At 36.0% G+C, this 25925-nt stretch overlaps 1 protein-coding gene across 24 annotated transcripts in view; it reads left to right on the top strand.

The window, feature by feature from the left end:
- The window catches only part of PLEKHA5 (pleckstrin homology domain containing A5), a 169263-nt gene extending 143375 nt beyond the window's left edge, over positions 1 to 25888 (top strand). For 6 of the 24 annotated variants that reach the window (XM_080391761.1, XM_080391781.1, XM_080391779.1 and 3 more), the window contains 16 exons: positions 1445 to 1507; positions 2694 to 2774; positions 2909 to 3058; positions 4497 to 4598; positions 5658 to 5769; positions 6020 to 6066; positions 6849 to 6896; positions 6980 to 7168; positions 7724 to 7841; positions 11713 to 11828; positions 13165 to 13374; positions 16104 to 16262; positions 17589 to 17716; positions 18521 to 18666; positions 19827 to 19911; positions 22954 to 25888. In XM_080391761.1, coding sequence (XP_080247887.1) covers positions 1445 to 1507; positions 2694 to 2774; positions 2909 to 3058; positions 4497 to 4598; positions 5658 to 5769; positions 6020 to 6066; positions 6849 to 6896; positions 6980 to 7168; positions 7724 to 7841; positions 11713 to 11828; positions 13165 to 13374; positions 16104 to 16262; positions 17589 to 17716; positions 18521 to 18666; positions 19827 to 19911; positions 22954 to 22972 — 1773 coding nt within the window. In that variant the 3' untranslated portion in view covers positions 22973 to 25888. Of the gene's footprint in view, positions 1 to 1444; positions 1508 to 2693; positions 2775 to 2908; positions 3059 to 4496; positions 4599 to 5657; positions 5770 to 6019; positions 6067 to 6848; positions 6897 to 6979; positions 7169 to 7723; positions 7842 to 11712; positions 11829 to 13164; positions 13375 to 16103; positions 16263 to 17588; positions 17717 to 18520; positions 18667 to 19826; positions 19932 to 22953 lie in introns of all 24 variants that reach the window. The other 18 variants (XM_080391768.1, XM_080391767.1, XM_080391766.1 and 15 more) reach the window with 6 other exon arrangements.
- The last annotated feature ends 37 nt before the right edge of the window (positions 25889 to 25925 follow it).

Genomic DNA, 25925 nt, shown 5'->3' with positions numbered 1-25925 from the left:
TCTAATAGGGTATAATCTTTGTTATGTAAAATCTTTATGTTGTGAAATATAACTAGATTTTCTCTCTAAGTTAAAGACATTTGGCCATGTTTATGAGTTGGTTTTTTTTAAATATTTCCATTCCTCATTTTTCTCTCATTGTGATAAAATCAACAGTTAAAAAACAACTCTACAGTATTAGGAGTTTAAATGGATATCTTAATTTTTGTGACATTCATGAGGTGCAAAAGTGCTGTGGCTTTTTTCATATTCCAACACTCATTTTCATAAAATGTCCATTTCAAAGAAAGTTCCTATGTGGTTTTAATACACTATACATACTTTTAAATTGTCACCAGGTGCATTTGCATGAGGTATGTGGACATAATGTCTTGAAATGAAACACTTAAGTGTGTTGAAGATTTATTGTTTGTTTGGAATGCTTGTCTGATTAACCCTTCCCTAGTCCTTGTATTTATAATTGTCCTTTAAAATGGACTTGTGTTTTTATAGTCTTTCTTGCACTATTGAGTCATGATGACCTAATTATGACAGATAGATGAAAGGAAAGCATCTATGTTGGGCCTCAATGCACACATGTTCTTAATTAAATAGAACACTAAGGCTGATAGTGTTATGCTAATCCTAGCTGTATAGGGCATTAAGTAGTTACTCTGTGACAGTCCATTCTAAAATGGGAAGCTACCTTTTTTCATGTAAAATATTTTTAGATCTTGTTACTGGTCAGTTCAGAGTCTGAAAAAGTTAAGCACTTCATGTGGGGAGCTGTGTGAAAGTAGTTTGAGGATACCTTACACGCTAACTGGCATGGAGAGACAAGTTTGCCTAGATCCAAAGCTAAAATAGAGGGGCTTACTTTTATGGCATTTCTGGTAGTGCTGTTGGAGGGCAGGGAATCCATCTGAAAAAGCCGGTAGAAAGGTATTGGTGGCACTTATTGGACATATGTCTAACAAGGTATTTTAGACGTATTTTGTATACTTTGGTCATTCTGTTCTGATTTCAGGTTCACATCAGAACATGCTCCTTGTGAATACACATGACCTTAGTGGGCCTAGAGTGATTATTTCCAAGTGGAATGAGCCCCAGTATTTAGAATGTACATAAGAAAACTTGCATAATGATGTGTAACTGTGTCTAGGTGTATTCTGGTAGCTTCATCTTTCTACATAATCCATGTTTGATTTAGTTGTGCATCTTTAAAAATCCAGTTTGCATTAGAAACATTGCCTATTAAGTTAATGCAACTTTCTACTGACAGTCTGCTTGACCTCCCATTTACTTATCTTCATTAATATATATTGGCTAAAATACATTGCTCAGTGTGGTATGTCTGACTGTCAAGCAAAAGCTGATTTCTGTATTAAAACTCTTAAGCTGAACAGTAGTTTCATTTTCATAGTCCAATTAAGTTGTTTTATGGCAATATTATTCTTCCTTATAGTTAACACAAGAAGAATGTAGGGGTACACTATACAAATATAGAACTGAAGAGCTGGATATTGATGTAAGTCATTTGTATTTCTTCTTCCTTGGAAATGCTGGTGTTTGTCTCTTTATTTTGGTAATAATTTTCCCCTTGACTTTTGGGTTTGAAATGCATTTCATATAGGTGATTACCAACAGAAATTGCTTTGTGGAATTGAGGGGCATAAGACTCTTTTTGTAATAAGCTTCTAACTTGCAGGAAGCATTAAATTTAAATTTTGAGTATTATATGTGTTCAAAAGTTAATTGCTTCTAGAAAAGAATTAATTACTTTAGAAGGGAAAAACTCTGCACCTGTAGCTCAGTTATAAGCATGAGATGTAATTTCTCAGGAGACAGGACTGTGCTCCAAAACTGCAATTTGGCATGGGTAGTTACCACTGAGAGTATTGGGTTGCTAGTTAGTAAAGAAAAGGGACTTGGTGTAAAATTGGTGGTGAAAAATACACACATATCATCCTACTGTATATGCATACATATGCATGTCTAGTCATGCTTGCACAATGCAACTAAGAGTAGACATAAAGATGTAAGGGATATTATTTTAAGAGTTAAAAAGAAAGCATTCTTCTAATGTTATCTTAGAGTTAAAAAATCAGAGCAGCACAAACTGAACCAAAAACTTTGTTCAAATAGAAAAGTCAACTGTTTCAAATTGGTTAGAGTGCCCTGAACGGTTATTTGCTCAAACTGGAGCTGGAATGGAACAGTGTTAGTCATAGCCAAGCGTCAGTCACAGCTAAAACAGAGCAGAGCATTGACAGTAACTAGTTCATGGTAGTAGTTAGTTAAGGTACTACTTAGTACTAGTAGCTAACTATTAAAAACTACCACCTGAGATAAACCATGGGAAAGCCTGTGAATGTATATAATATTCTTTATTATACTGAGAAATACGGAAATTGTAGCAGTTTTCAATACTTCTTCTTAAGTTGTAAAGATTTATCTCTAGATTCATAAATTATAAGTTTTGAACCATGCTGTTTGAAGTTATAATATATAATAACACTTATTTCATAGTATCTTAAGAGGGTTTCTTAAGGTAAATTTAAAAATGCAAGACTGCCTTAATAGTTTTAGAATTCATATTTTGTGGTAATAATATTTTATATAGATTGGTGAAATGATTTGGTCAAGTTATATTTTGATTACTGAAGATGTTAAAAATGAAATCCTAATTGCAAAAATTTTCTGTTATGTATTAGGCTAAGCTTAGCCGTTTATGTGAACAAGAGAAAGTTGTACAAGCACTGGAGGAGAAGCTTCAACAGCTGCACAAGGAGAAAGTAGGACAATTGTATTTATTACCTAAAGTGGATGTTATTTTACATGCTTATTATCAGAACATTGATAACTGAAATAACACTAAAATCAGCGCAATGATGCAGAACATTAAAAATAATTCTTTTTATTATAATAGTACACGCTTGAGCAAGCTTTGCTATCAGCAAGTCAGGAGATAGAAATGAATGCAGATAATCCCGCAGCCATACAGAGCGTAGTCTTACAGAGAGATGACTTGCAGAACGGACTGCTTAGCACTTGTCGAGAAGTATCGCGAGCTACTGCAGTAAGTAATATGTTCTTGCCAGTAAAACTCAATGAAGTGTTAAACGATTATCTTCATGTTCATATCTTTAATGGGGTTGACTTTGGTTATTTTTCATTATGTTCCAATAAAACTCAGTTGTCTTTTACTTGCTTGGTTTTTTGTCAAAGGCAGCTGGAAAATGATCTTTTCACTGTATTCATTGAGTAGTGTTTCTTTCTTTCTTTTTTTTTTTGTTTTTCCTGGACAGGAATAAGTGCATACTGACTTTAATTGGTGTGGTAACTTTCATATTTAAAATATGAAAAATTGATTACAAAAGTAGTGAATAATGCAAATAAGCTATTTTATGTGATGGCAATGTATTAGCAAGCAAAAACTTTCAGGTATTCAATCAGATAGGTGACTTATTTTAAGCAAAAGCAGCTGCAGGATGAAAAGTATAAAAGATTATACTGTCATGGTCTCTCTTAATACTGGGCCATTATATTTAAGTGATCTTTCCAGCTACACACTTTAAAAAAAAACTTAGCAATTCCTTTTCATTCCTTTTTTTTTTTTTTTTATGTACTGTCCTTTTCCACTTCGTGATGGTTTCTATACTGAAGTGAGAAGGCAAAGAATCATTTTTGCCTACTTACATATATATGTATCCAAAAAGGTATTTCTGTGCAAATTCCAGTGCTTATGAAGTAGGCCTTGAAATACTGGGTTTAGTCGGAATGTTAGATTATGTTGCGAAAGGAATTGATTGGGCAAAGAAAAGGGAATTTGGAGAAAGGAAATCTTCAAGATATACTTTTCCTCATTCACTTATTAATTTACGCTAAATTGAGTAAATTGCTTGATGAAGGCTTCAAAAGTGAGGTGGCAGAGCTGACCTCAAAGAAGATTTTCTTTTTGCACCTTCTCCCTTCTGGTGCTTTACATACATAGGTACTGGTGTACTAGCAGGACTGGGGCATTCACCGGTAACCTTATAGGCTGGGTTGGGAGACTTATATTTGTCTTGCATATAATACATTATATATATAAATGCACATGCTGTGTACTCACATATATGTATTCTATGTGATAAAAGAGACAAATTTGCATCCATTTTTGTGGGTTTTCTTCTTCTATGGAAGGATGGCTTAAGACCCACATGCCTGCCGACTATAAAGATGTATTCTGAAGATTTTACCCTTGCCTGTCTTTTCTGTTTGTGAAAAGACAAAGTGCTGTTTGTTTGAATTCCATTCGGTATCATTAGAAAATCAAAAAGCTGTTTAAACATTGCATTCTCAAAAATACATACTTATTTATTGCTGATATGTATTTATGCATTACTTCCTGAAGTTTCATGCCACTGAATAAAGAAAAATAAATACACCTTTCTTTTCTTTTCTTTTCTTTTCTTTTTTTTTTTTTTTTTACTTGAGTGTGCATCTGTAATTCTTTACTTTTTTTATATACTTAGGAACTGGAAAGAGCTTGGAGAGAATATGATAAATTGGAGTATGATGTAACTGTAACAAGGAACCACATGCAGGAGCAACTTGATCGCCTTGGAGAAATTCAGGTGGCATAGGTCTTAAAGTACACTTGAGTCATTCATTTTCTGATTTTGTTTAAAAACTACACAAATGAAAAAAAGGGGGACATATGGTGCATTAACGTACAAGGTATAAAAAGAAATTAAAAATGTGTAGGTTCTGAGGTCTGTTTTTTCCTGGTATTTTTTGAAGCTGCAGCACTGGGCTTCCAGTGTCTGGAAGCATCCTCTTTCTGTTTCAGTGATGGGGTCCGAAAAGGGGTAGTTTTCTCAGCCCTTAATTGCTGTAACAGTCATAGTAAATCTTCACACAGATCCTTCCATGTACTGAATTTTAAAAAATATAATTAAATCATTGTATCAAAATAAATTACAATAAAAAAGATTCTAGGCATTGCTTTGGGTCTTGCATGTGAAGAGTTCTGATGTGTATCTTCTTACCTCTGCCAAGCTGTGGAGGAATTGGACAGACGCCGACAGACAGAGGTTATCTGGACCAGGCAGACAGGTGTGGTCCGTGCTGGGAGGCGTTAGAGGCTGTTTGCTCCAGGGATTAATTTTCTATGCAGCTATGAAAGGGAGATTACAAGAAAGCCCAAGAGCTGAGAAATTAGTGTTATGCACTCCAAAGCATGCATGACCACAAATGCAAATAGGCCTACGGTTTATGTGCCAGTATGCAAACACCATGTTCATTTCCACCTAAGTTAGGGTTGGAACTGACAATTCCTTTTCTTTCATTGTACGTAGACCTCCTATGCAAAGTTTGCTTGGATTTTCTTTGGAGACAGTAGATACAGCTCTATTCTTAAGTGGAATCTGAACTAGCAAATTGCTGTCAAATTAACTAACACATTATGAAATTAATTTTGGGGATTTGTTTTATGAAAATCCTTTTTGTTTCTGACAATATTTGAATGTTCCACTTTTACAGTAAAGGACAGTGCCTGTCATTACTGCATTCAATTTCCTTCATTGGGAAAGGATATGGCAGGGCAGTCTAAAGAAAGGAAAAGGTTTTCTGTTTTTTTCCACTTCCAGTGTATGCTAACGTATTGCCTCTATATGCTGTTTATCTATTGGCAGACTGAGTCAGCAGGGATACAGCGTGCTCAGATTCAGAAGGAACTGTGGAGAATTCAAGATGTCATGGAGGGTTTAAGTAAACATAAACAGCAAAGAAGCTCTTCAGAGGCAGGTAAACTGATGTGTTTTTATCTTGCAGGAAGTGAGACTGGATGATACACGTTTTTGAAGGATAAGCTCCGTAGTTGCTTTTGTATGCTTGAAAAAATGGTACAATTGCTGAGAAAAGAAGAGAGTAATCATCTATTTGAAGTTGATGCTTTGTGTATTTATTTGATACCAACAGGTTATTGTTCATATTTTAAAAGCTGTCTATTGAAATCAAGTTTTCTCTTTCTTTCTGTGCTTTTCCCTTCAAACAGGTATCATGGGATCAAGGACGTTTTCAACTATTAAATATAAAAATGAGGTATGGTTTTAGTATATTTACCATCTTAACATCATTGGATTTCTAATATACTGATGATAAAAATGAACATTATCATAATTGTTTCAAGGATGTCTGAAGTATGTACTCAGCATGTTTCTGGGAAAATACTGCATTATAAATTAGTTTTGAAGACTTGGTATCTCCGCTAGTAATTCTAACACTTTCATTTGTTCTATGTCTTTATATTCTCACCAGTACGTTTCTCTTTACCGTTTCTCACATTTTCCCCTCCCTAGGCTCTTACCCTAGAAATATAAACCCTGATTTATGGATTTGTTTTCTACCCACCACACTTTTCATGGGAAAAAATACATTGCTTTATATGTCTGTTCACATATTGAGCCTGGTTCTCAGATGGCCAGAGCACCCACAAGAACAGCTGAAATTGTGGGAGCTCCAAAATGTTTAATTCCTCTGAAAATCTGGCTGCAAGTTACAGTTTTAAAGGGACATTGTCATGGTTATCTATAGTGTATGCAATATATATTTGGCTTACAGAACTTTCTAGAAGTCTAATTTATCTGAAAATCTTTAAAAATATCTTGAATTTAATTTTTAAGAGGATGATTTAAAGTTCATACATATCCAGCAGAAAATGCAGGTGTTAGAATTAGAAAAAAAATTGATAAGCTGAATAATGAAACTCTTGAAATATTTCAGTCTAGGCGCTAGTAATTAAAAAGCGAACAAACAAAAAAACCCAAAACAAATAAACCCAAAGAAAATTAAACCTTTTTTTTTTCTTTTCTTTTCTTTTTTAGTGTGACATTGTCCCTTTAATTTCAAAATCTATAGCTGGTGTAGCTATGGTAATATATTTTTTCTTTTAAAGTTATAAATAATTGTAACAGGTGTGCACATCTAAATAAGGTGACTATTCTACAATCTTTAGGAAGAGGAAGTAGTCCCACCTCGTCCTCCACTCCCTCGGTCCTATGACTTTACAGAGCATCCTCCCATAATCCCCCCTCTGCCCAGTGATAGCAGCTCCTTGCTCTGTTATAGCAGGGGCCCAGTACATCTGCCAGAAGAAAAGAAGATTCACCAAGTTCAAGGATATCAGAGAAATGGATCTTATTGTGTAAGTGGCTTAAACTGCCACATTGTTCTTGAAGCATCCTCCTTCCTTTGCACAGTCACAGTTTTTATTTTGTCATCTGGCTACTTTTGTGTTGGTTTTACTTTTGTTTACTTAGCTTTATGTAAAGCTCCATCATTTGCTCTCCACATTTTCCTGTCATATACTCTACGCATATATATAATGTCTTAAGACTTAAATGCTTGTGTCAGAGTAGATTTCAGAAACTTAGATTCTTCTACTCACAAGTTCTTAAAGTCTAGGCTTAGAATCAGTTTTTGCTGAAGCCTTCTACAAATTTGTTTCCTGCAGATTATCTAAAAGAAAAAAGTCCCCTGCATTTTTATGGCAATTTTTTTCTGTAATTTCTGAAAAGTCTGCAAATGTTATTAGTCAAATTAACTACAGAAGAATACTGCTTCAATAGCACACTTGAACAATGAAACATTGTCTTGAAGTGAGAGCAGAGTCATCACAAAATAACTGGTTTGAGTCTTAAGACATAAATGCTTTTACGAAAATGCCTGTTTATTCACCTCTTAATTTGTCGTTCCTCAGGGTCCTGATTATAGGCTTTATAAGAGTGAACCAGAGTTAACTACAGTAGCAGAAGTGGATGAGTCTAATGGTGAAGAAAAAACAGAACAAATTTCAGAATCAGAGTCTGCTGCTAAAGGTTTGTCCCCAGGCGTGGTGTTTACAACTTCTCAGCCTTTCTCACAAGGAATGCAAAGCTTTAACTGTGTTATAGAAGCTATATCATCTTTTGTACTTTTTGTAGTCTGTCCGTTTCTTAATATGATGAAACAGCTTCCACAATAAAATAATGATTTAATTATATGACGAGAAAGATTTCAGTCAGTTACACTGCAGAAAAATCAAACATTACACTCACCAACAACCCTGAAATCCTTATTGACACCATGTCTAATCACATCACTCACATTCCCCACACACCATTCCCTTGAACAATTACCCATTTTATGTTCTTGCCCTTGAACAATTACTCAGTTTTTGAATCAAGCTCCCGATGTTATGTTGCCGGAACGTCCAAAAAGGCAGCACCACAGAATTTTCAGGCTCTCATAAGGCAGGGAAACAATGTCTTTTTCTTTTTTTAATCTTGTAATTGTTGAATTGCCTTCTGTCCCCTGATATAATAGGAATAATGATCATGACCTCGGAGTGTACAGACAATAAAGGTCTTTGCAATTGCTAAATGCTTTAGATTCTTCTCTTCATCTAGCTTCCATAAAACCTACTAATTGCTTGGTAGAGTCTTTTACCAGGAAGTGCTTCTCAATTCTGTTTGTTAAAACACACAGAATTGTTTGTTAAAGGTGACTTCCGGAGAAGTAGCTTGAGCACCTCCCAAAACCACATTAAGAACTTTTAGTAAAAGTGACTAAACTTACCCATTCATTTTTCACTGTAAAAGGTGATGTTTCCAGTGCCAGCAAGATCACTGCCTTCTGTTCTGGTAGTTTGACTAAACATGCACATAGTAGGTTGGTGTAACAGTACTAGAATTTGACCAAGAACTAATATCATGTAAGGGTATTATTTTCAGCAAATGGTAGTGGAGGTTTTTAAAACTAAGGTTAGCGTATAGTTTGGGTGTAAACAATGTGCTCGGTGTAAGCTTGCACTTCCCAGGCAATTAGCCAATTCAAATTCACCATGGTATTTGCTGACATACAAGGTTCACTTAAGATACATGTTAAATTTCTTTTAACTTGTTGGTGAAAAATGCAAGGTTTAACCTGAGATTTGGTAATCATCAACCACCTAAATAGAGGAATTTGCCTTTCTGACAACATGCCTAGATTTTATTGACCTGTGCTGTTCCACATTATTTGTATTAATTTATGACAAGAGGGAAAGTAATTATCAAGATGTTATAAGAAAGCCTCTGCTGACTATATAAAGCAAACCAATACTTTCTGAGCACCCCAATCTACTTTCTATCTCCTTCTGTGAAGGCAGAAATAATTTTATTATGTCGATTTGTAGAAAACCAGTCCTCAGCAAAGGAAAGTTATAATACAAATTCCTCTAAAATAAAAATCTTCAGGGGTGAGGAAGAGAATAGCTGCAGTGGTAGCAAGCAGCGAGAGGCTTTTATGTTCTTAAACAACAGAGCAAAGTGGGTTTATCATAGCTGCATTTTATCAACCTGTCTACACTTTTTGAGCATGTGAATTTTCTAACAGATATTTCTTGTTCTGGGCATTCACTTGTAGTAACAATCCCCATGCAGTAGGAAAAACATAAACATTCCTGGTTGTTTGGGGTTTTTTATAGTGTGTATGCCACTACAACTATATGCTGGTTCACAAACATTTTTATGCCATTCTATCTTAACAGTTTATAAGCTGAAAAGGAAACAAAGGCAGCTCATCTCTGCAATTTTTCTTTCTTGCTGTTTTAAGAAGTCATACTTAAATGATGTAGTTTCCTATTGAGGGTGTTTCTAAAAACAAGTAAATTCAGAGGAAATTCAAAAATTTTTTTCTAGTTCATTGTGCACATTGCTGTACCTAGACACTTCTCATGTCAGCCATTTCCCTCTTTTTTCAAATGTCAGCAATCAAAGAGAAATGTTTTAATGGGGATATGTAAAGTAACCCGTACAGCTGTCTGCAAACAGAGAAATATTTATGACCTGAGTGGTACATAAAGGTGACTCAAAAGGAAAATGGACTTTTGCTGTGTTTTATCCTTTTTATGTCTAAAGGACACCCAAACTGTTGCTTTATAGGTTTTGTTTTGAATGATGGATTTGGCATTCAAATACTTCTAGGCTGTTTTGTCAGACTGTCGAACAATTTGGAGAAAGAGTTGAGCCTTCACCAAGTCAATATAGCCTCTAAAATCTGTGCAACCTCAGGAAAAACAAATAGAAATAATTTGCGTATCAGAGAAGACATATCTGGTTTTTAGGCAAAATCAGCAAGGAAACAGTATTTTCAATAGTTTGATTTCCTGCATGTATCAAGAAGCAAAAACAAAGCATGTGTTATGTAATTATATCTGTGTATTTTGGCAAGTTTTAACTTACTCCAATTTTCTGCCAGCTTAATAACATTTTGGCAGGGTTTCTCTAAAAAACTAGTGGTGGATATGACTACAAGAGGCCAAATATGTAGTGGACATCAAGACACAGAATATCCTCAGCTCCCAACCAGACAGTGCCTGGCTGCTGCAGTTCCCTGTCCCTAAGTGCATCGAGCTGCGAGGCTGAGGATATAGTCCCAGCTGTGCACAAGCACAGGCTCGGCTAACCACAACTGGTAACACAAACAGGTTTGAGCGGTGGTGTTACGGGCACCGTGTAAACAAGACCAGCACTTGCGTGAAAATGGGGCAACACAAACAGCATGATCCTGTTCTCACTCGCCAGCTCACCAGGCTCAAAGCTTGCTAGCTGGTCTCATACATACATAGACATGAGCACGTGTGTGCACACACACAAATGAGTCCCTCCAGCAGCTGAGTAGACCTATAGTATCTTCATCTGTCAACTGTCTGTACCTCTAACCTCTCCAGCATCTGAATCCTAGACCTAAAGGTCTCTTGAACAGCTGGCTCCCATGCCTTGTGTTTGATTTGCCATCCAGTCTTCCCTGAAGTTTGTTAGCATCTCAGAGACAAAAGGTTTGCCCTGGTTAGCAGGGCCAGAGTTACGGTCCCTCTGGTAGCCAGCCCGCAGGCCTGCAGCCTTTCCTGCCTTTGGCTCCCAGACCTGTGATCTCTCGGTAGCTGTCTCCTACTCGCCAGCTAGCCTGGCCCGAGGATCAGTAGCATCTCTCACGCTCTCATACAGAAAAGGGAAGGCATACTCACATGCAAAATATTTTACAGAATAAAGTTTAATAAGAAGATAGGACAGAACGCAATACTGAGGCATGGGACTTGATCAGGCAAGCGTGCTGACGAACAGCTTGTTTATGCAAAGCTGGTGCCTTTTATTCCCCTTCCTCTCCATTATTCCATGCCTGTTCTTTCCCATCCACCTTGCCCCCTCCCTATCACAGCCTTTGCTTCTTTCCAAATAAACATCCCACTCATAATTACTTTTTCTTCATTAGTCCTACTTTTGCTAAATCTTGTATTTTGACACCGCTGTCTAGGTAAGCTTGGCTGTAAGTGGTAGCACTGATCTCTGCTGGCCTTGCAAACTCTAGTCCAGAAAAAGTCCCCAGTACGGCCATCCAATTAGCTGTGATGTTTGGCCATCTTTCATGTGATTCCCCCTTAAAGATCTGTGAAATCTTGCCATTCCACAAAGCGCTAATTTGTGTCTGTTTCTCACTGTTATTTTTATGTCCAACAGTTTCTCGTGCCATGTGCAACAGTTTCCCGCGTTCTGTTCAGCTGTGTAGCTAAACCTCAGGCCAGGGGCTACCCATCTGCCTGCGTACATTAGCAGACTTGATAGGCATTCAAATCTTTGCTGTCTTTTGAAAAATAGTTTCCAAGGCTAACAACATGTATTTGGGCAATGTTTTGCATAGCACTTAGTATATTGCTTTACTGTTCTGCAGGTTCACATTTTCCTGTGGGAGTTGTACCACCCAGGACCAAATCACCAACACCAGAGTCTTCAACAATCGCATCCTATGTCACTTTGAGGAAGAATAAGAAGATAGATCTAAGAACGGTACTTTAAGATAACCTTTGAACATTATTGAATAGTGATGTGTTAATTTCTAAGTTTAATTTCTGTAGTAAATTCAAAAGTGGTAGTTATCTTTGTAATTATTTTTTTTTTTATAAAAAAATCACTGTTATAAAAATAATCAGATTAATGGAGACAGCTGTAGAAAGAATGACAAAATGTAAAGCTCACGTATGTTAAACTGCATAGAGGCATTCAAACTGGGCAAGAACTGAATGGTAATGATAGATCTGCTAAGGTACTGAAGCTCAGGCTTGAGTTAAAAGGATATGAAGCATCTTAGGTGAAAACTTGAAGGACTTGTATTTGGCTTCTGGGGCCCTGCATAAAAAATACTGGCTTTTATTTATTTCATTACTAAGATGATTTGGGAAATACCTAAAGCAGCCAGAAAGCAAGCATACAGTAAGCAATATGTAGGTAATTAGCCTGCGATTTCAGATTAGAGAGTCTGTAGTCTCTGGGTTGAAGACAGATGTCTACATGTAGTTGACACAAAAAAGAGGAAAACTTTTGCCATAGTTACAGCATGAGTAGAAAATGAAAAGTTGTAGGAAGAATGGGAGAGGAGAGAGAAACTCACAGGATGTTGACTGGAGAAAGCACACCGCTTTTCAGAAGTGAAATCAGTTACTGTGAATGTACTAAATGCAGCTGATTAGCCCCAAGTAAATTTTTACCTTTCATACAAAATACAGACCTAACTGAAAAACAGTGAATTTCAAGAACAGAGTAGGTAAAGTGATGGTTGTTATTTTGGGAATAATATAATGCTTAGAATTACATATTTTTAAGTGGTGATAAATTTATTCTGTCTCAGCCTGCACTTGCCATTAAGTGATGCCCAGCTGCAGTTCTTGAAATAAAAAGGCAGAAATCACTATTAGATCAACTAGTATAAATGTCCTGGATCATTAAATTTTGATTATGTTTCTATCTCAGTCAAGTAACTTGTGTTTGCCTGTTGTATAATGTCTGGTAAATTGTTTCAGCTTAATAGGATGGCTTTGAGAGAGCATCTGCCCATTTTCCTAATGTTTATCATTGATGGTGGTAATGCCACCGTTCAAAAAAGCAAAGTATCCCTTCCTTTTATTTTGAATTTTGGTGTTCATTTATTAATGATTGGGTTTTGTACTTTCTTCACAGACATAGGAAAACGTTACTTGTGCACGATTTTTCTGCTTTTTAGTAAAATCTTTAGGTGATCTTTCTAATAAGCTAAACAGTTTAGAACCTTGTTTTTTTAAAACAAACACATATTTATGTGTGTGTGTATATATATATGTGTGTGTGTATATATATTCTTCCATTTAAGGAAAGACCAAGAAGTGCAGTGGAGCAGCTGTGTCTTGCAGAAAGCACACGGCCTCGAATGACTGTGGAGGAACAGATGGAAAGAATAAAGAGACACCAACAAGCTTGCCTGAGAGAGAAGAGAAAAGGACTCAATATTATTGGTGTTTCAGACCAGTCTCCTTCACAGAGTTTGTCGTTTGTCAGAGATAATCCATTCAAATTGGCACAGGTGGGTGCCACGTTATTCAAAAACTTTAATGTGTCCAATTTAAAAAGTTACAATATCGTTCTTTTTTTCAAAATCACGTGATAGTATAGGTGTCGATTTGAGAGTGCTTGTATAGAGTAAAAGTCAGTTTTTTGCCAGCCACAAGAGGAGGGGAGATACCAATCTTCATGTTTATACCTAATGATAGTAGAAGTCACTTCTTTGTCTTTTTGTAAAATAAATAGTTCAATTCTACATATGTTTGATTATGCATTTTGATGTTTGTTAACAGGTTTTATTTTGTCAAATTTAGCAAACAACATGAAATGGCAAGCTTTGTGACTAAAGGAGAATCATGATTCAGTTGATGTGTAAATTATGAAGATTTTTCTGCCATATAATATATTCAAACATCTGTAACTTTTTTAGGTAGGAATGTATATTTATGATGATAGCTCTTAACTGGTGCTTTTTTGCTGTAGTTTTTGAGGCCGTAAATACATAAAAATAGAACACTTTTCACTCATTCTTAAACAGTTAAGGCAAAGAAGTGAGTTTATTTAAGGGTAAAGAGTGGGGAGAGAGGAGGAAGATATAACTGCTTGTCATTAACCAGGAAATACTATCCTGAACATACATCCAAAAAAAAACCCCACAAAACCAAAACCAAACCCAGATTCAGGGTAGTGGATGTTAGACAACCTACTATTTTCTAAATGCTAGGAATGTTTCATTTTTCAATAGCTTAATCAAGGTCGGGGGGGAAGGGGGGTTGTTGGTTGTTTTGGGGGGATTTTTTTATGCTTCTGGCATACTTTTTTTTTCCTTAGACCACATTGGTTTGTTGGATTTTTTTGGTTGGTTGGTTTTGGTTTGGTTTGTTGTTTTGTTGTCTTTTTTTTTACAGTGGCATGGAAATGCCTTCTTCTATGTTTCATAGGCATTTTAAGATCTGATTTAACAGATTAAATGCATTGCACTTTTCAGTCACATATTTTCAGAGAAGTTTTAGGTTTGGTTGGGGATTTTTTGTTTTTTTCTCTAAGCATGCTAAGCTGCCTTCAGAGCTATACAAAAGTTACTTTTCCTTCAACAACATTGGATCCCCAGGAGACACTGAATTAAAGTTTTGCCTTTGCGTTAGAGCATCTGTATTTGGGCTCACATGAAGGCTAAACATGAAGTAGGCCTCTACAAAGATTTTTGTGATTAACACTGCCCCTTCTCAAGAAGGGGACATGCAAAGCAGAGCTTTACAGATGTTTCTTTGCGGTTTTTACAGAGGTGTTTGAGCTTTACCACTTTCCTATGGTATCATGTCATACCTCAAGGTGAGGAAACTGCAATCACGTATGTGTCATACCTGGTTAGCCAGGATGTTGGGAGCAGTGGGACAAGTGGCCAAATCCTCTGTGCCAGCACTACTTGCTATATAGAACGCAAAATAATTTTGTTCATGTCAGCATGTTCTTCAGCCTTCTGTGTGAAATCAGTGCTACGCGGATGAGAGAGGAAATTTATAGAATAAGTGAGAATATGTCTGAATTTAATATTTAGCTAGTAATCCATGCTACAGAATCACTTTTTCTGTCACAACTTTAATTCTTCCAGAATGCTGTTTGGCAAAAAGCCCCAAGATGAGGTATTACACTGTAGTAATAGCTCTTACTTTTTAAAGCTTAGTTTCTATGCCTATTGATTTTTATACAGAAAAATAATGCAATAGCATTAACTGCTGAAAGTCTTTTCAATTGGGATTTGTTTTTTTTTTTAAGAATTGGAGAAAAAAAAAAAAAGATTTTATAAATGGCCTACTGTGTAATTTTTAAGTGATTACCAAAGTACAAAAGGAAGTAGTTTCACAATTGTTACTGTTTGGGACAAGTGTATGATATGGGTGCATTCTTCAGTTAGGAAAGTAAAGATTCATTTGTGAACTGACTTACATCGAATCTGCTTTTAACAGAGTGCGTGTGTTAAATCACAGGAATTCAGCCACAAGATTTACTACTTTCATGGCTCCTGTTTTTCTCAGCCCTAGTACTTAGTTTGGTGACGCTCATGTGAACCTCACCAGTTTGCTACACTGCCAACATCACATTTGCAGTTCACAATCTTAAGTCACCTCTGTCATCCTTCCTCAAAACTTTTATGTCAAATTATTCTCTGTACAATGGGTTTGGTTTTTTTAAGCTGTTTTTTTTTTTTATTTTTTTTTAAGTATTATCCTCTGTCATTGTAAGATGCTGTGTTGTTCTCTGTTATAACAGGATAAGCTTGGAAGACATTCAAGGTAACTGGAGCAAGTGCATGCAGGTGCACTGAATTTTGTACTGACGGCAGATTTTTAGCCATCTTTTTCTTTTAATCGGGAAAAGCTATTTTAAAAAAAAAAATCAGTGCTTATGAGCTCAAATAAGAATGGTACTAAGCCTGTGTGTGACTAAGCTAAGTAGGAATGAAATTTCAGATGAAAAGGTGACTAATAGAAATGCTGGGGATTGGGGCAGGGTGCAGAAAGTACAGTCTTACAGGAAAAAATTTTTAGGTAGCCTGAACTGTTTTGAAAGGTACAAAAAATGAGAAAATTCTAAATCTTTAACAATTTCCATTTTTCTTATTGCAGTGTGGTATACTTAAGGTTTTTTTAAGCATTTGTTTTATCACAGTCAGAGGACAGTGCAAGACCCAGAACTGAGACTGTGATAGCTTTTATATGAATACATCTGTGTATCAATTTTGTTCCACAGAATCGAAAAAAGGATGATACTGTATCTAGTAACATGAAGGAATTAGAGAGGACCAGTAAAGAAAATAATTTGAAACAAAATAATGGAAGTCCTGGAGAAGAAATAGCACAACTAAAACATGATGGAGAACAGGAACATAATTCAGGTTTTACTAAAGAGGTACTAAACTTTCCCTTGTTGAACTGTTCATCAGCCTGTCTTGCAGCAGAAAAATACTTTGAGCCACAGACAGCAGTGTGTGGGAAATTGAGTCAGTTCCTTTTGCTTGGAAGATTAATTTTTCTTTTTGGATATTAACAATTTTGTGCTTCTCTATAGAATATTCTGTATCAGATCTGTCTATAGCTTTTATATATATCTTTTCTATAGAGTTTTCTTGTCTATTATCTTCCTAAATTTCACTTTGCTTAACTTTTTCTGTACTATCTTGATTGATTGGAAAATTACAAAATTATGGTCTTTACTACTTTGGAAACAAAACAAATACTCATGCATCTTTAAATAATAATCATTGATCTGTTCATTGATTAGAATATCGCAGTGTATTTTTTGACAGCAATTTAATACACCTTTTGTTTGGTTGACTGTAGTGCATCAAATCGTTTATAGAAAGCAGAATAAAGCTGACACAACAGTTTGTACATGGAAGTAGGCAGTAACTAGTTTGTGCTATTTGGTCACTGGATTGATTTCTGTCTGGAAATGCTTTCACTCACTTGGCAGTGAGTTACCTTGGTGTGTCTGATACTAAAGTGCCCTGAAGACTTGGCAAAAACAGGCTGACTGTGAAGAATAGATTACTGGAGTTGTTTCTACGTAATCATATCCTTCTTATATTTTAATATTTTAAAAAATTTTGTGTAGACGTTTTTTTTCTTCTTTTCTATCCATATTCTTTAATTAATCATGCTTTGCTTTTCCTTTTCGTCATTCATTTTTCCTCTTGTTTTCCTATTTTGTGTTAAGCGTTTCTAAAAATATGTCTGGAGAATGCTATAAAATCAAATAACATCTGTTGTTATTCTTTAAAAACATCTTCTGTTGAGAGTCTGTTGCTTTCTTATATATGCAGATCTTTTTAAGGGAAAATTATGTAATACACTTATATCGGTAGTATCTAATCATACCTGTAAGGGCAGTGTTCAGGCTTATCAGCAATATATTCCAGTAGCTGGAATCTCTGTTGGCATTGTGAAGAGAGGTATATCATGAAAAAATAGCCAGGCTGCAATCCAAACAGTTCAGATAAGTTCTGGAAGTTATTAAGCCAAGCCCTGCCCATTGGCTGTCGTATAAGTTTCAGGATAACTCTATTAACCTGAATGGTATTGATAAAAATTTCTTAAGTTATGTAATTCTGAGTTACTAAGTATACATGATGGCAAAATTTGTCTGTTAATAAAACTGTTTCCTGATACTGTATTTCTTATCTGCCACTTAGTATGTGTTACAGCTTTTTGTTTCATGATTTCAATTTTTTTATAGCTGACAAAAACTGGTGATCTTTTATCAGATACACATGTTGTATCTGACTCAAAAGAAGTGAGTAATGAAGAGAAAGCAGAAAAGGAAAAGAAAAATAAATTGGAAGAAACACATGATGGTGATATAAGGTAAAAATAAAACAAGATGTTCAGAGGCTCTTTTAAACTTGCACATTGTATTTATTAGCTCATCGGATGAAGCAACTAATGAAATGCTGCTGTAAATACTTAAAAGGTATATATTTTTGAGTGGGTTTACATTCAAAGAAATCTAGTAAGAAACGTAACGACTGCAGGGGTTCAGTAAGAGGTGATGAGTTGGTGGGTGAAGCAATGTTTATTTTCAAATAGTGCCCCAGTTATAAGGAGAATACATTAATAATCCTTGCTTTGGGATACAAAATGTGTTTAGTAATGCGAGTTCTGGCTTTGTATCGCTTTATTACGAAAGCTTCAGCCAGGGCTTCCTTAGCAAGCTCTTTACCACTGATATTTAGGAGATGACTAAACAGCTTTTTCTCTATCTCCTGCCTAACTTTTACTTCACTCTTTTGGAGCATTGCAGAATTAGAGAAATACTGTGACATGGATATTCCTCTTTAAGGATTTGTAACTTCAGTGTAAGTTGCACTGCAGATCCTAAGTGAGTTCTTACATTAGGTCATAACTTCTTCACAGCACTCTTCAGCAAAATGGGTATCACGCAGTAGGAAACTGCATGAGTATGTAAAGGAAAGGAATTCAGTTTCCAAAAAAGTCTAACTTTACAAGGTAGAAGGGTTTCAAAATACATGTTTAATTTATATTACACAAACTTGCAAGTTGCAACTTTTTTTCTAACAAAAGAAAATTAAATTGTAACTCCTATACTTAGTGGTTAACACCTGAAATGAAGTTAGAGTGAGTTCTGAATGCTGTGCTTTTTTTAACCAGCTTGCAGAGTGTAACCACAGTTACAAACCACAAACCCAAAACCAGTTCAGAAGAAAGTGAAGTAGTTAGCATTCAAGAACAAGAAGGGATTATGTCTTCATTTGAATTAGCAGCACAGTCTTCAAAAGGAAATCAGGCAACAGCAGGTATGGAAAAGAATTTTGACTGAAGCACAGTTTATATAGTACATATGTAAAACTTTATTTCATTTTGATTGTCTTTTGATGCTCTGAAACGCTTATGAATGTAAAGTGCTGAGCTAGTCTAGATGTCAAGTGTATGGTTTTATCACATAGAGGAGAATATTTTCCCAGTGGACGACTACAGAAATTCCATTTTTCTGAGGCTTTAATATAGATTTTATGGTTTTGTTTAATTCAGGGAATTAAATAAACTGTTGCCAGAAATTGAGTCATACTATAGTTGTTAGTTGGAGCAAATCCTTTCCTATTCATCTTGTAGAACGGCATCTCAATTCTGATTGTGTGTAGATTATTTACCTTCACCTCCTTTATAATGGATGACCCCATTAATATGGTATTAATAATGGTATGCCCAAGATAGAGGAATCTTCGAGAGTTTCCAATATATCTAGCAGAATTTGAACTAGCAAGTAAAAGAGCCCAGTTTGGTCATGTTTTCAGGAGTACAAAAAAGCAGAAAACACTAGCTGACTGGTAGAATGACGGGTGGGGTACTACTCTGCAAGAAGACGAGGCTGGAATAAAGCAAAATTGTTTGCAAAGAGAAAAAGAGGGGAGTGCGTAGGGGAGGATGAAGGAAGAAGATAGAATTTAAGATGTTTTTAGGTTATTTGGTGATGGGAATGGTTAAGCCAAAGGGTTCAATTTATGGATATAAAAGGTGACCTGGACCTTTGTAGTGCAGTCAGCAATCCTTTCTGTGACTTGATAATCAAAACCAGAACTTGTAAATACATTTTATAGCACTTAGCAGAATAAAAAATGCTTAGTTAATCTGAACTGGGATAAAGGTGGGTCTGGAAGTATCACAACTAGTTAAATTTGACTTCACACACACACACCCTCTTTGCAACATAAATAACACATCAGCATTCATGTGTCCTTTGTTCGTTCCTTTGGTGTTCTACTAATCACTTATAGGCCTGAGTAATGATCTTTCCTGAGAACAGCTATGGTGTCCCTTGAAGTTGTGCTTATTGTGCTGATCAGATTTTAAGTCTTCACTTGTGTAACTTTCATTTGGTTCTGCTTATATTTATTATGGCTTGAAATCATGCATTCTGTAACTTGTATTTTTATTTATCTTGCTGTATGACTCGCAGTGAAAAGTTTGCCTTCTTCACCAGAATCGTCATTGTCACCAGCTCCATCTACACAGACACAGCTCACAGAAGGATCACATTTCATGTGTGTATAGTTACAGAGAAGTACGTCTTTTTTTCCCACCCCTCCTGCCATGTTCCTATTTTTCTAAGTATATGTAGTCTACTTATTTTTCTGAGAAACATCTGTAGACAATACTTGGCAAGACAAAGTTACCTGCAGTGTTGAATATCAACTAATCAGAAAACAAAATGAATACATGTATAGATTTACTTGCAAGTAATGTACTCTCTACCCAAGTACAAAGAGAAAGAACTAATTGGCTTATCAAGCACATTCTCCACAACTGGCAAGATAATAGCCCTTTGAATTACATGAGAGACCTAAGCTGTTAGAAAACAGACACCCAGTTAAGATACAGCATCAGTCTTCAGGTGCACATGAATCTTGATGCCTCAGTCTTGGTAATAGCAACTAGAGCTACATCTCTTAGTGATTCATAGGAGGGAATGGTCTAATGCCCTGAAGAGTTTATGGCTTAAGACGTAGATAACTGAGGCATGACACACAGGAATGGAAAAAGTGAAGGTGGAAGAAATGTAACAATTACAAAACTTTTTTCTTTCTATAGCGATAGCCCTACACAGCTTCTCTTCCCTTGTCATAGCAGGTGATTTATTTTATTTTTCTAGGAATCAAGTTAGAAAGCATGAGTTAAGCTATATTTAGAAGTTCCTACCTACTTAATGAATGGAAATGGAATTATAAGTAAGCATATTTGTTTATACAAGTGTTTAAAGAAATTAATAGGATACCAATGTGAATGCTTCAGCACTTTACCAGCAATTAAATCAATCCACATCTCTTTGTTGTCAGGAAGTACCTGTTTAAATAAGCTTTCTACTAAAAAAATGAGCTTTGCTGCAATGGTAATATTAAATGCCATTGCCAATGTAACTTATGAAAAAATTAATATCAAGATGTTCGCAGTCATTTAGCATGAGGAGATCTGAAAATGCATTTTGTCATTCACTGTCCCAATCTCCATTGCCAAGCTTTTATCTTAGCAAAATTAGACTTAGTATTCATCATAGACACCTTTCTTGTATGAGCTATGGGCAATATATTATTTGTATTCTTAAAAAAAAATATATATATATATCTTTTTCTGCTTTTGAGAGAGTGGAAAATGTCCTCTTCACGTTCAGTACTGCCGCTTGTGTTGCTGGTTTCCTGATGGTTGTGGTCTGTCATGATTAGATTTTGCTTGGACTTCTGTACTTTTATTGAAAAGTTTTATTACAGAACTATTTAAAAAAGATAAGTGGAACTATTCAGTTTTCCTGGAAATACTCATTTGCGTTAATGCTTTTCAGTTTCATTGTATAAATACATATGCATTTATCATGCATCTTCCTTTTTAAATTAGGACAAACATTACCCTATCAACTCAGTTTCAGGTCAGTAGTGAAACTGAAACTGTGCTGCTGAGTTCTGTCCGTAGCCATAGCATGCCTGTTTTGAAAGGGGAAGCAACTTACAGCTTCAGTAGAAATTTATCACCAATGACACCAAGTTGCTTTCAGCTCTTGTCATCAGCTCAAATGATCAGATCAGCAAATTCTTTTTTTTTTTTTTTTTTAAGGATTTATGCTAAATATGAGACTAGAAAAAGTGAAGCATTCCTATAGCGATCTGCTTTGTAACTTAATGCCCAGTCCTTGACATCCCACAGTGTGGTGTATCCTCATAGGTAGTACTGCAGCTGTACCATTTCTGTGTTAAGTACAATTCTGCAAATAGGCTTTAATTGCTTGTGACGAAACGGTGCATCTGGGGTGGCATGTGTAGAACTGACGCTCTGCTTACACATGCCTCGCTATAATGAAGAAAAGATTCCAGAAGTTAAAATATATCCATTTTGGCTGTTTAGTATTTGAATTGTGTTGGAAAAAGCATTGAACTCTGCACATATACATTCCGCACTTCTTTGCTGTTCCTGATGTCTCTGTTGGTTGTTTCCTAGGAGCTCCAAAACAAATTCATGCCATGAGCTGGCCCTAGTATACACAGGAGATGTGTGAAGCATACATAGTCTGCTTGCCTGCAGTATTTACGGCCTCGTACCTTTTGGGGCTGTATTCCAGTGCTTTGCGCTTTGCTGAAAGATAGGTCTTTTAACGTGCAAGAGCTCAGATGCCAGAAATGCTATGCGGCAGAGGGAACTTCAGAGCTGTGGGATCAGCCCTGTTCATACGCAACCAAATTTTTCAGGCAGCATCTGGAAAATGTATGGTAGATTTCAAAGAATAATGAGGTAATACCTATATTTGGCTTTTATGGTCAATTAGTAAAATGATACTCTTGGCACGATGCCAGGGGAATTTGGTATAGGAAGTTGGTGGCACAGGATATTGTAGGGCTGAGGAAATTCACCCCATGAATACAAAGCTACTTTCTTTGTCATGGCTTTTGCTTTGCAGAGACAAATCTGGATCTGTACCACTAACATTATGTTTTAAGCCTTACATTTACACTGAGTAATGGAGAGATAATGAAATTTTATACAGCACCTGGTTTCAAAGCTCAGAAATGTTTTTACTAATGAACTGTTAAAAGCTATTTATAGAAGTCCTTTCAGCAGTTTCCAAAATACAGCAGGCTCTGGGTGGACCACTTGAACTTCAGAACACCTTACAGCTAGGATGCCATGACAGGGTAGCAACTGAGTAATACTGCATTCCTCTTCAAATTGTGCCTGTTGTTTGCAAGAGCAATTAGGGTCTTTGTTATTATTACTGGTTTTATATAAAGAACGTTTGGAGATAGCCATGTATAACAAGATAAAACTCTCCGAATAAACAGACTTTCATACAAAGTTGTGTAAATTTGAGAGAAGCTCACTTTTGCTTCTTGCTGTTGAAGTATCGACAGCAGTATTATTCATCAGGAAAACTGATTTTGGAAACAGCTGATTTCTAAGATATTTTGTTATGTTCTACACCATTGATAACTACTGCTAGCATGAGGTCAGAAATTTCTTGCTGTGCTCCATCCCAGGAACTGCTTTATACAATATTCTGTTGTTGCTAAAATAGAGTAACTTAATGTATATCTGTCTTTCAGCACTAATGGCTTCTATTGAAACAATTCATGCCTGAGATGTATGGAGCTGACCTATGAAAATATGAGAAGATATTGTACAGTATATTTTAAATCTATGAAATTCATAGTTTTGATGCTTTTGGCCACAGAGCATCATTTTATCACTTCCTGGAAAATGTTTATTCCAAGAGAGCTTTAAATGGCCCACATGTACACTCAACAACCTTCAGATTGTTCTCCTGATACCAGCTTGCTGCTATGATTTCTGTGCACATAAAATAAAGGCTTTTTTTAATGTGCAGCCTACAGTCAGAACTTTATTTGATTTTCCCCAGAATTTAGTGTTCTTTTAATTATGGATCGTAGAAGTTTACTTTTTTGCTTCTTTTAGATGCATAACTCAGTTTTACGTATTGCCACTAAACCTTGTTTTACACTTTTAAAACATTACAACTTATTGTTTTAACATTTTATTTGTAAAATTTTTATATATATATAATATAGATATATTTAAAATGTGCCATTTTTATTATTGCTTAGTAAAATATGTCCTGTTTCTGCTGTAATTATTTCTTGGTCAGGTTGCAATGTCAGCAGTTACTGCCACTTCTGTCAACTTATACATTAATGTTAGTGGTTACTTTTTCTTAAATAAAATGGAGCGTAGGTATTTTGAGGTACTGGGCTTCTCATTCATTGGGTTAGGGTGTGTACAGCAATAAGCAGGTTTTCAATCCAGTACTTAGTTTGTGTACAAATGTAATTATGTTCATTGTGTATATATTATACAATGAGCACATACGATGTAAGTATAAGAAGCCACCTATTATTGTTCAACTACGAATGTTCATATCCCATTTCTTTTATATCATATTAAATAAATGTTGATGTTCTTAAGGACTTGTATGGTTAGTACTTCTTCCAGCAAACAGATGTCACACTGTGTTCCACATTCTGATGTGGGAAATGCAACAAGTCTTATCTCATTGGCGACATCACCTGTCAACCAGAGTAGCAGTGACAGACTCTTTTAAGAGATTCCAGTCTTCCTCTACAGGAAGGAATAAGGCTGCAACACAGAACAAAAAGACAACCTGAGACTGAGACGCAAGAAATACAGGTTCAGCTCGTGACTCTCCCAGACTTGTATCATGATGTTGGAATAATCACTTAGTCATTCTGTGTGTCTGTTCCCTGCCTGTTTACTTGAGAGGTAATAGCCTGTCTTACTAATGGGGTGTGGTGAGTAGTAATTCAATATTTTCAAATGTTGAATGCCACATTCAGTGGGGTTAAGGAGAGACACATGATGATTCCTTGAGGCTTTGATATCTGCAAACCATCTTCCAGAAACTGAAAGAAAACCTGAAATAATTTGTCGAGTGTCATCATACTACAGATGTTACTAGCTTCGCTTTTCCATCTCACACAGCTGTCTGAATTTGCCTGAGACAAGAGGGGTTTAGAAAATGATGAAAAATCAAAAGATTTAAGGGAAAGCTTTTGAATCTAGTATATAAAACTAAGAAATCTTTTAAAGATTCAGGCAACTGCTGTGTGCTTCAGTGCATGTGCATGCCATAAGTGGTAGGGCAAGTTTCATAAGAAGACAACTGCCAGCTCCTGTTGTGCTTTTTTATCATAGAAATCATATCCTGTTCAAGTTAATATCGCTGTACTGGGGACTATATAATTCATTGTACTTTTCCATAGAGGAGACCTGAGATTGATACACAGTTTGAAATTAACTCTTTATCATTGCCCCCTAAGTAGGAGTTTGTGTTCATTGTACTCCTCTGCCCCTCCAACCTCTGCTGCCAGTTCTTCCTGTGGTCTTTGCCACAAAGACACAGAGTACGCTGCCTGCCTGCCTGTCATTTTGCCATTTGAAAAGTGAAGAAACAGGAAGCAGAATTTAGCAGCAGAGCTTGGAGGGTCACAGTGAAAGAGATAGCTGAAGATGATGCAGCATGATGCAGGCAGACAGCATCCAGCTGAAAGTTTGATGAAACAGACGCCTTTTTTTTGGAACAGTAGCCCCAAACCAGAGCATCATTCTATTCAAAATGTAGAGCAAAGAAAAGGAATGTGATTTTTTTCATTATTATTTATTGCTCAACAACTGAGGTTTAAGTTCTGTGGCATCGTTGGAACACCTGGGGCAAAGCAAATAGAACACACCCTGTTCTCTCCCTAACCCTTCTGGAGAGAGCTGTTCAGCTGTCAAGCTTTGCAATCTCTTTCTGTCCTTGCTGCCAGAAAAAGAATTGCAACCTATAAAGAAAAGAATGACTAAGTGGTTTTTGGACATTTATAGATCTTGTCTGTGTTTAAAGCAGTGTCAGTCTGGTGTATCTGCGAAGTACATGCAGTTTATAGTGAAGCTGGGGGAGGGCAGGTGGGAGAATTGGCGAGTTTTTGCTGGTGTAACTGTTGGCAAACACAGCAAATGTAAATGATGCAGGAATGTAGTAATGCTCATAGGCTATAATTTCACTTCCTATGGGCACTTGCAGCAAAGACTTGCAGTTTCACTGGGTGCTCTATTTTTTTGTGTCTTATGGAAAAAATGAATGGCTTTGTGTTATCACAGAGCATCTACTGTCTCTTACCTCATCAGAATAACTTATCCCAGTGATCATACTCCTGAGGTACAGAAATATCAGAACACTGATAGTCAGCCTTCAGACATCTATTTTAAGTTTGTATCTAGGATATTTTTATATTTCTGATTGCTTTATTGGCTATTGCACTGACACTTGTATATATGGAACGTGCTTTTTTCAAAAGCAAGAGTCCTTAGGAATAATGCAACACATTCTCTACAGATGTTCATGCTTTTCAGAACCAATTACATCTATTTTTGTCTTTTGTTCACCATTTGCATTGTTCCAAGACTACTAGAGAATATGAATCTTTTAAGTCCCTTAATAAAGTGACATTACTCAAAAAGTTATAGTTGGTGTCTTGGCAGTTTTTGTATGTTGTGGACT

This window comes from Falco punctatus (assembly GCF_963210335.1).
Source record: "Falco punctatus genome assembly, chromosome: 6".
NCBI lineage: Eukaryota > Metazoa > Chordata > Aves > Falconiformes > Falconidae > Falco > Falco punctatus.
This window is presented reverse-complemented; position numbering and strand designations above follow the sequence as displayed.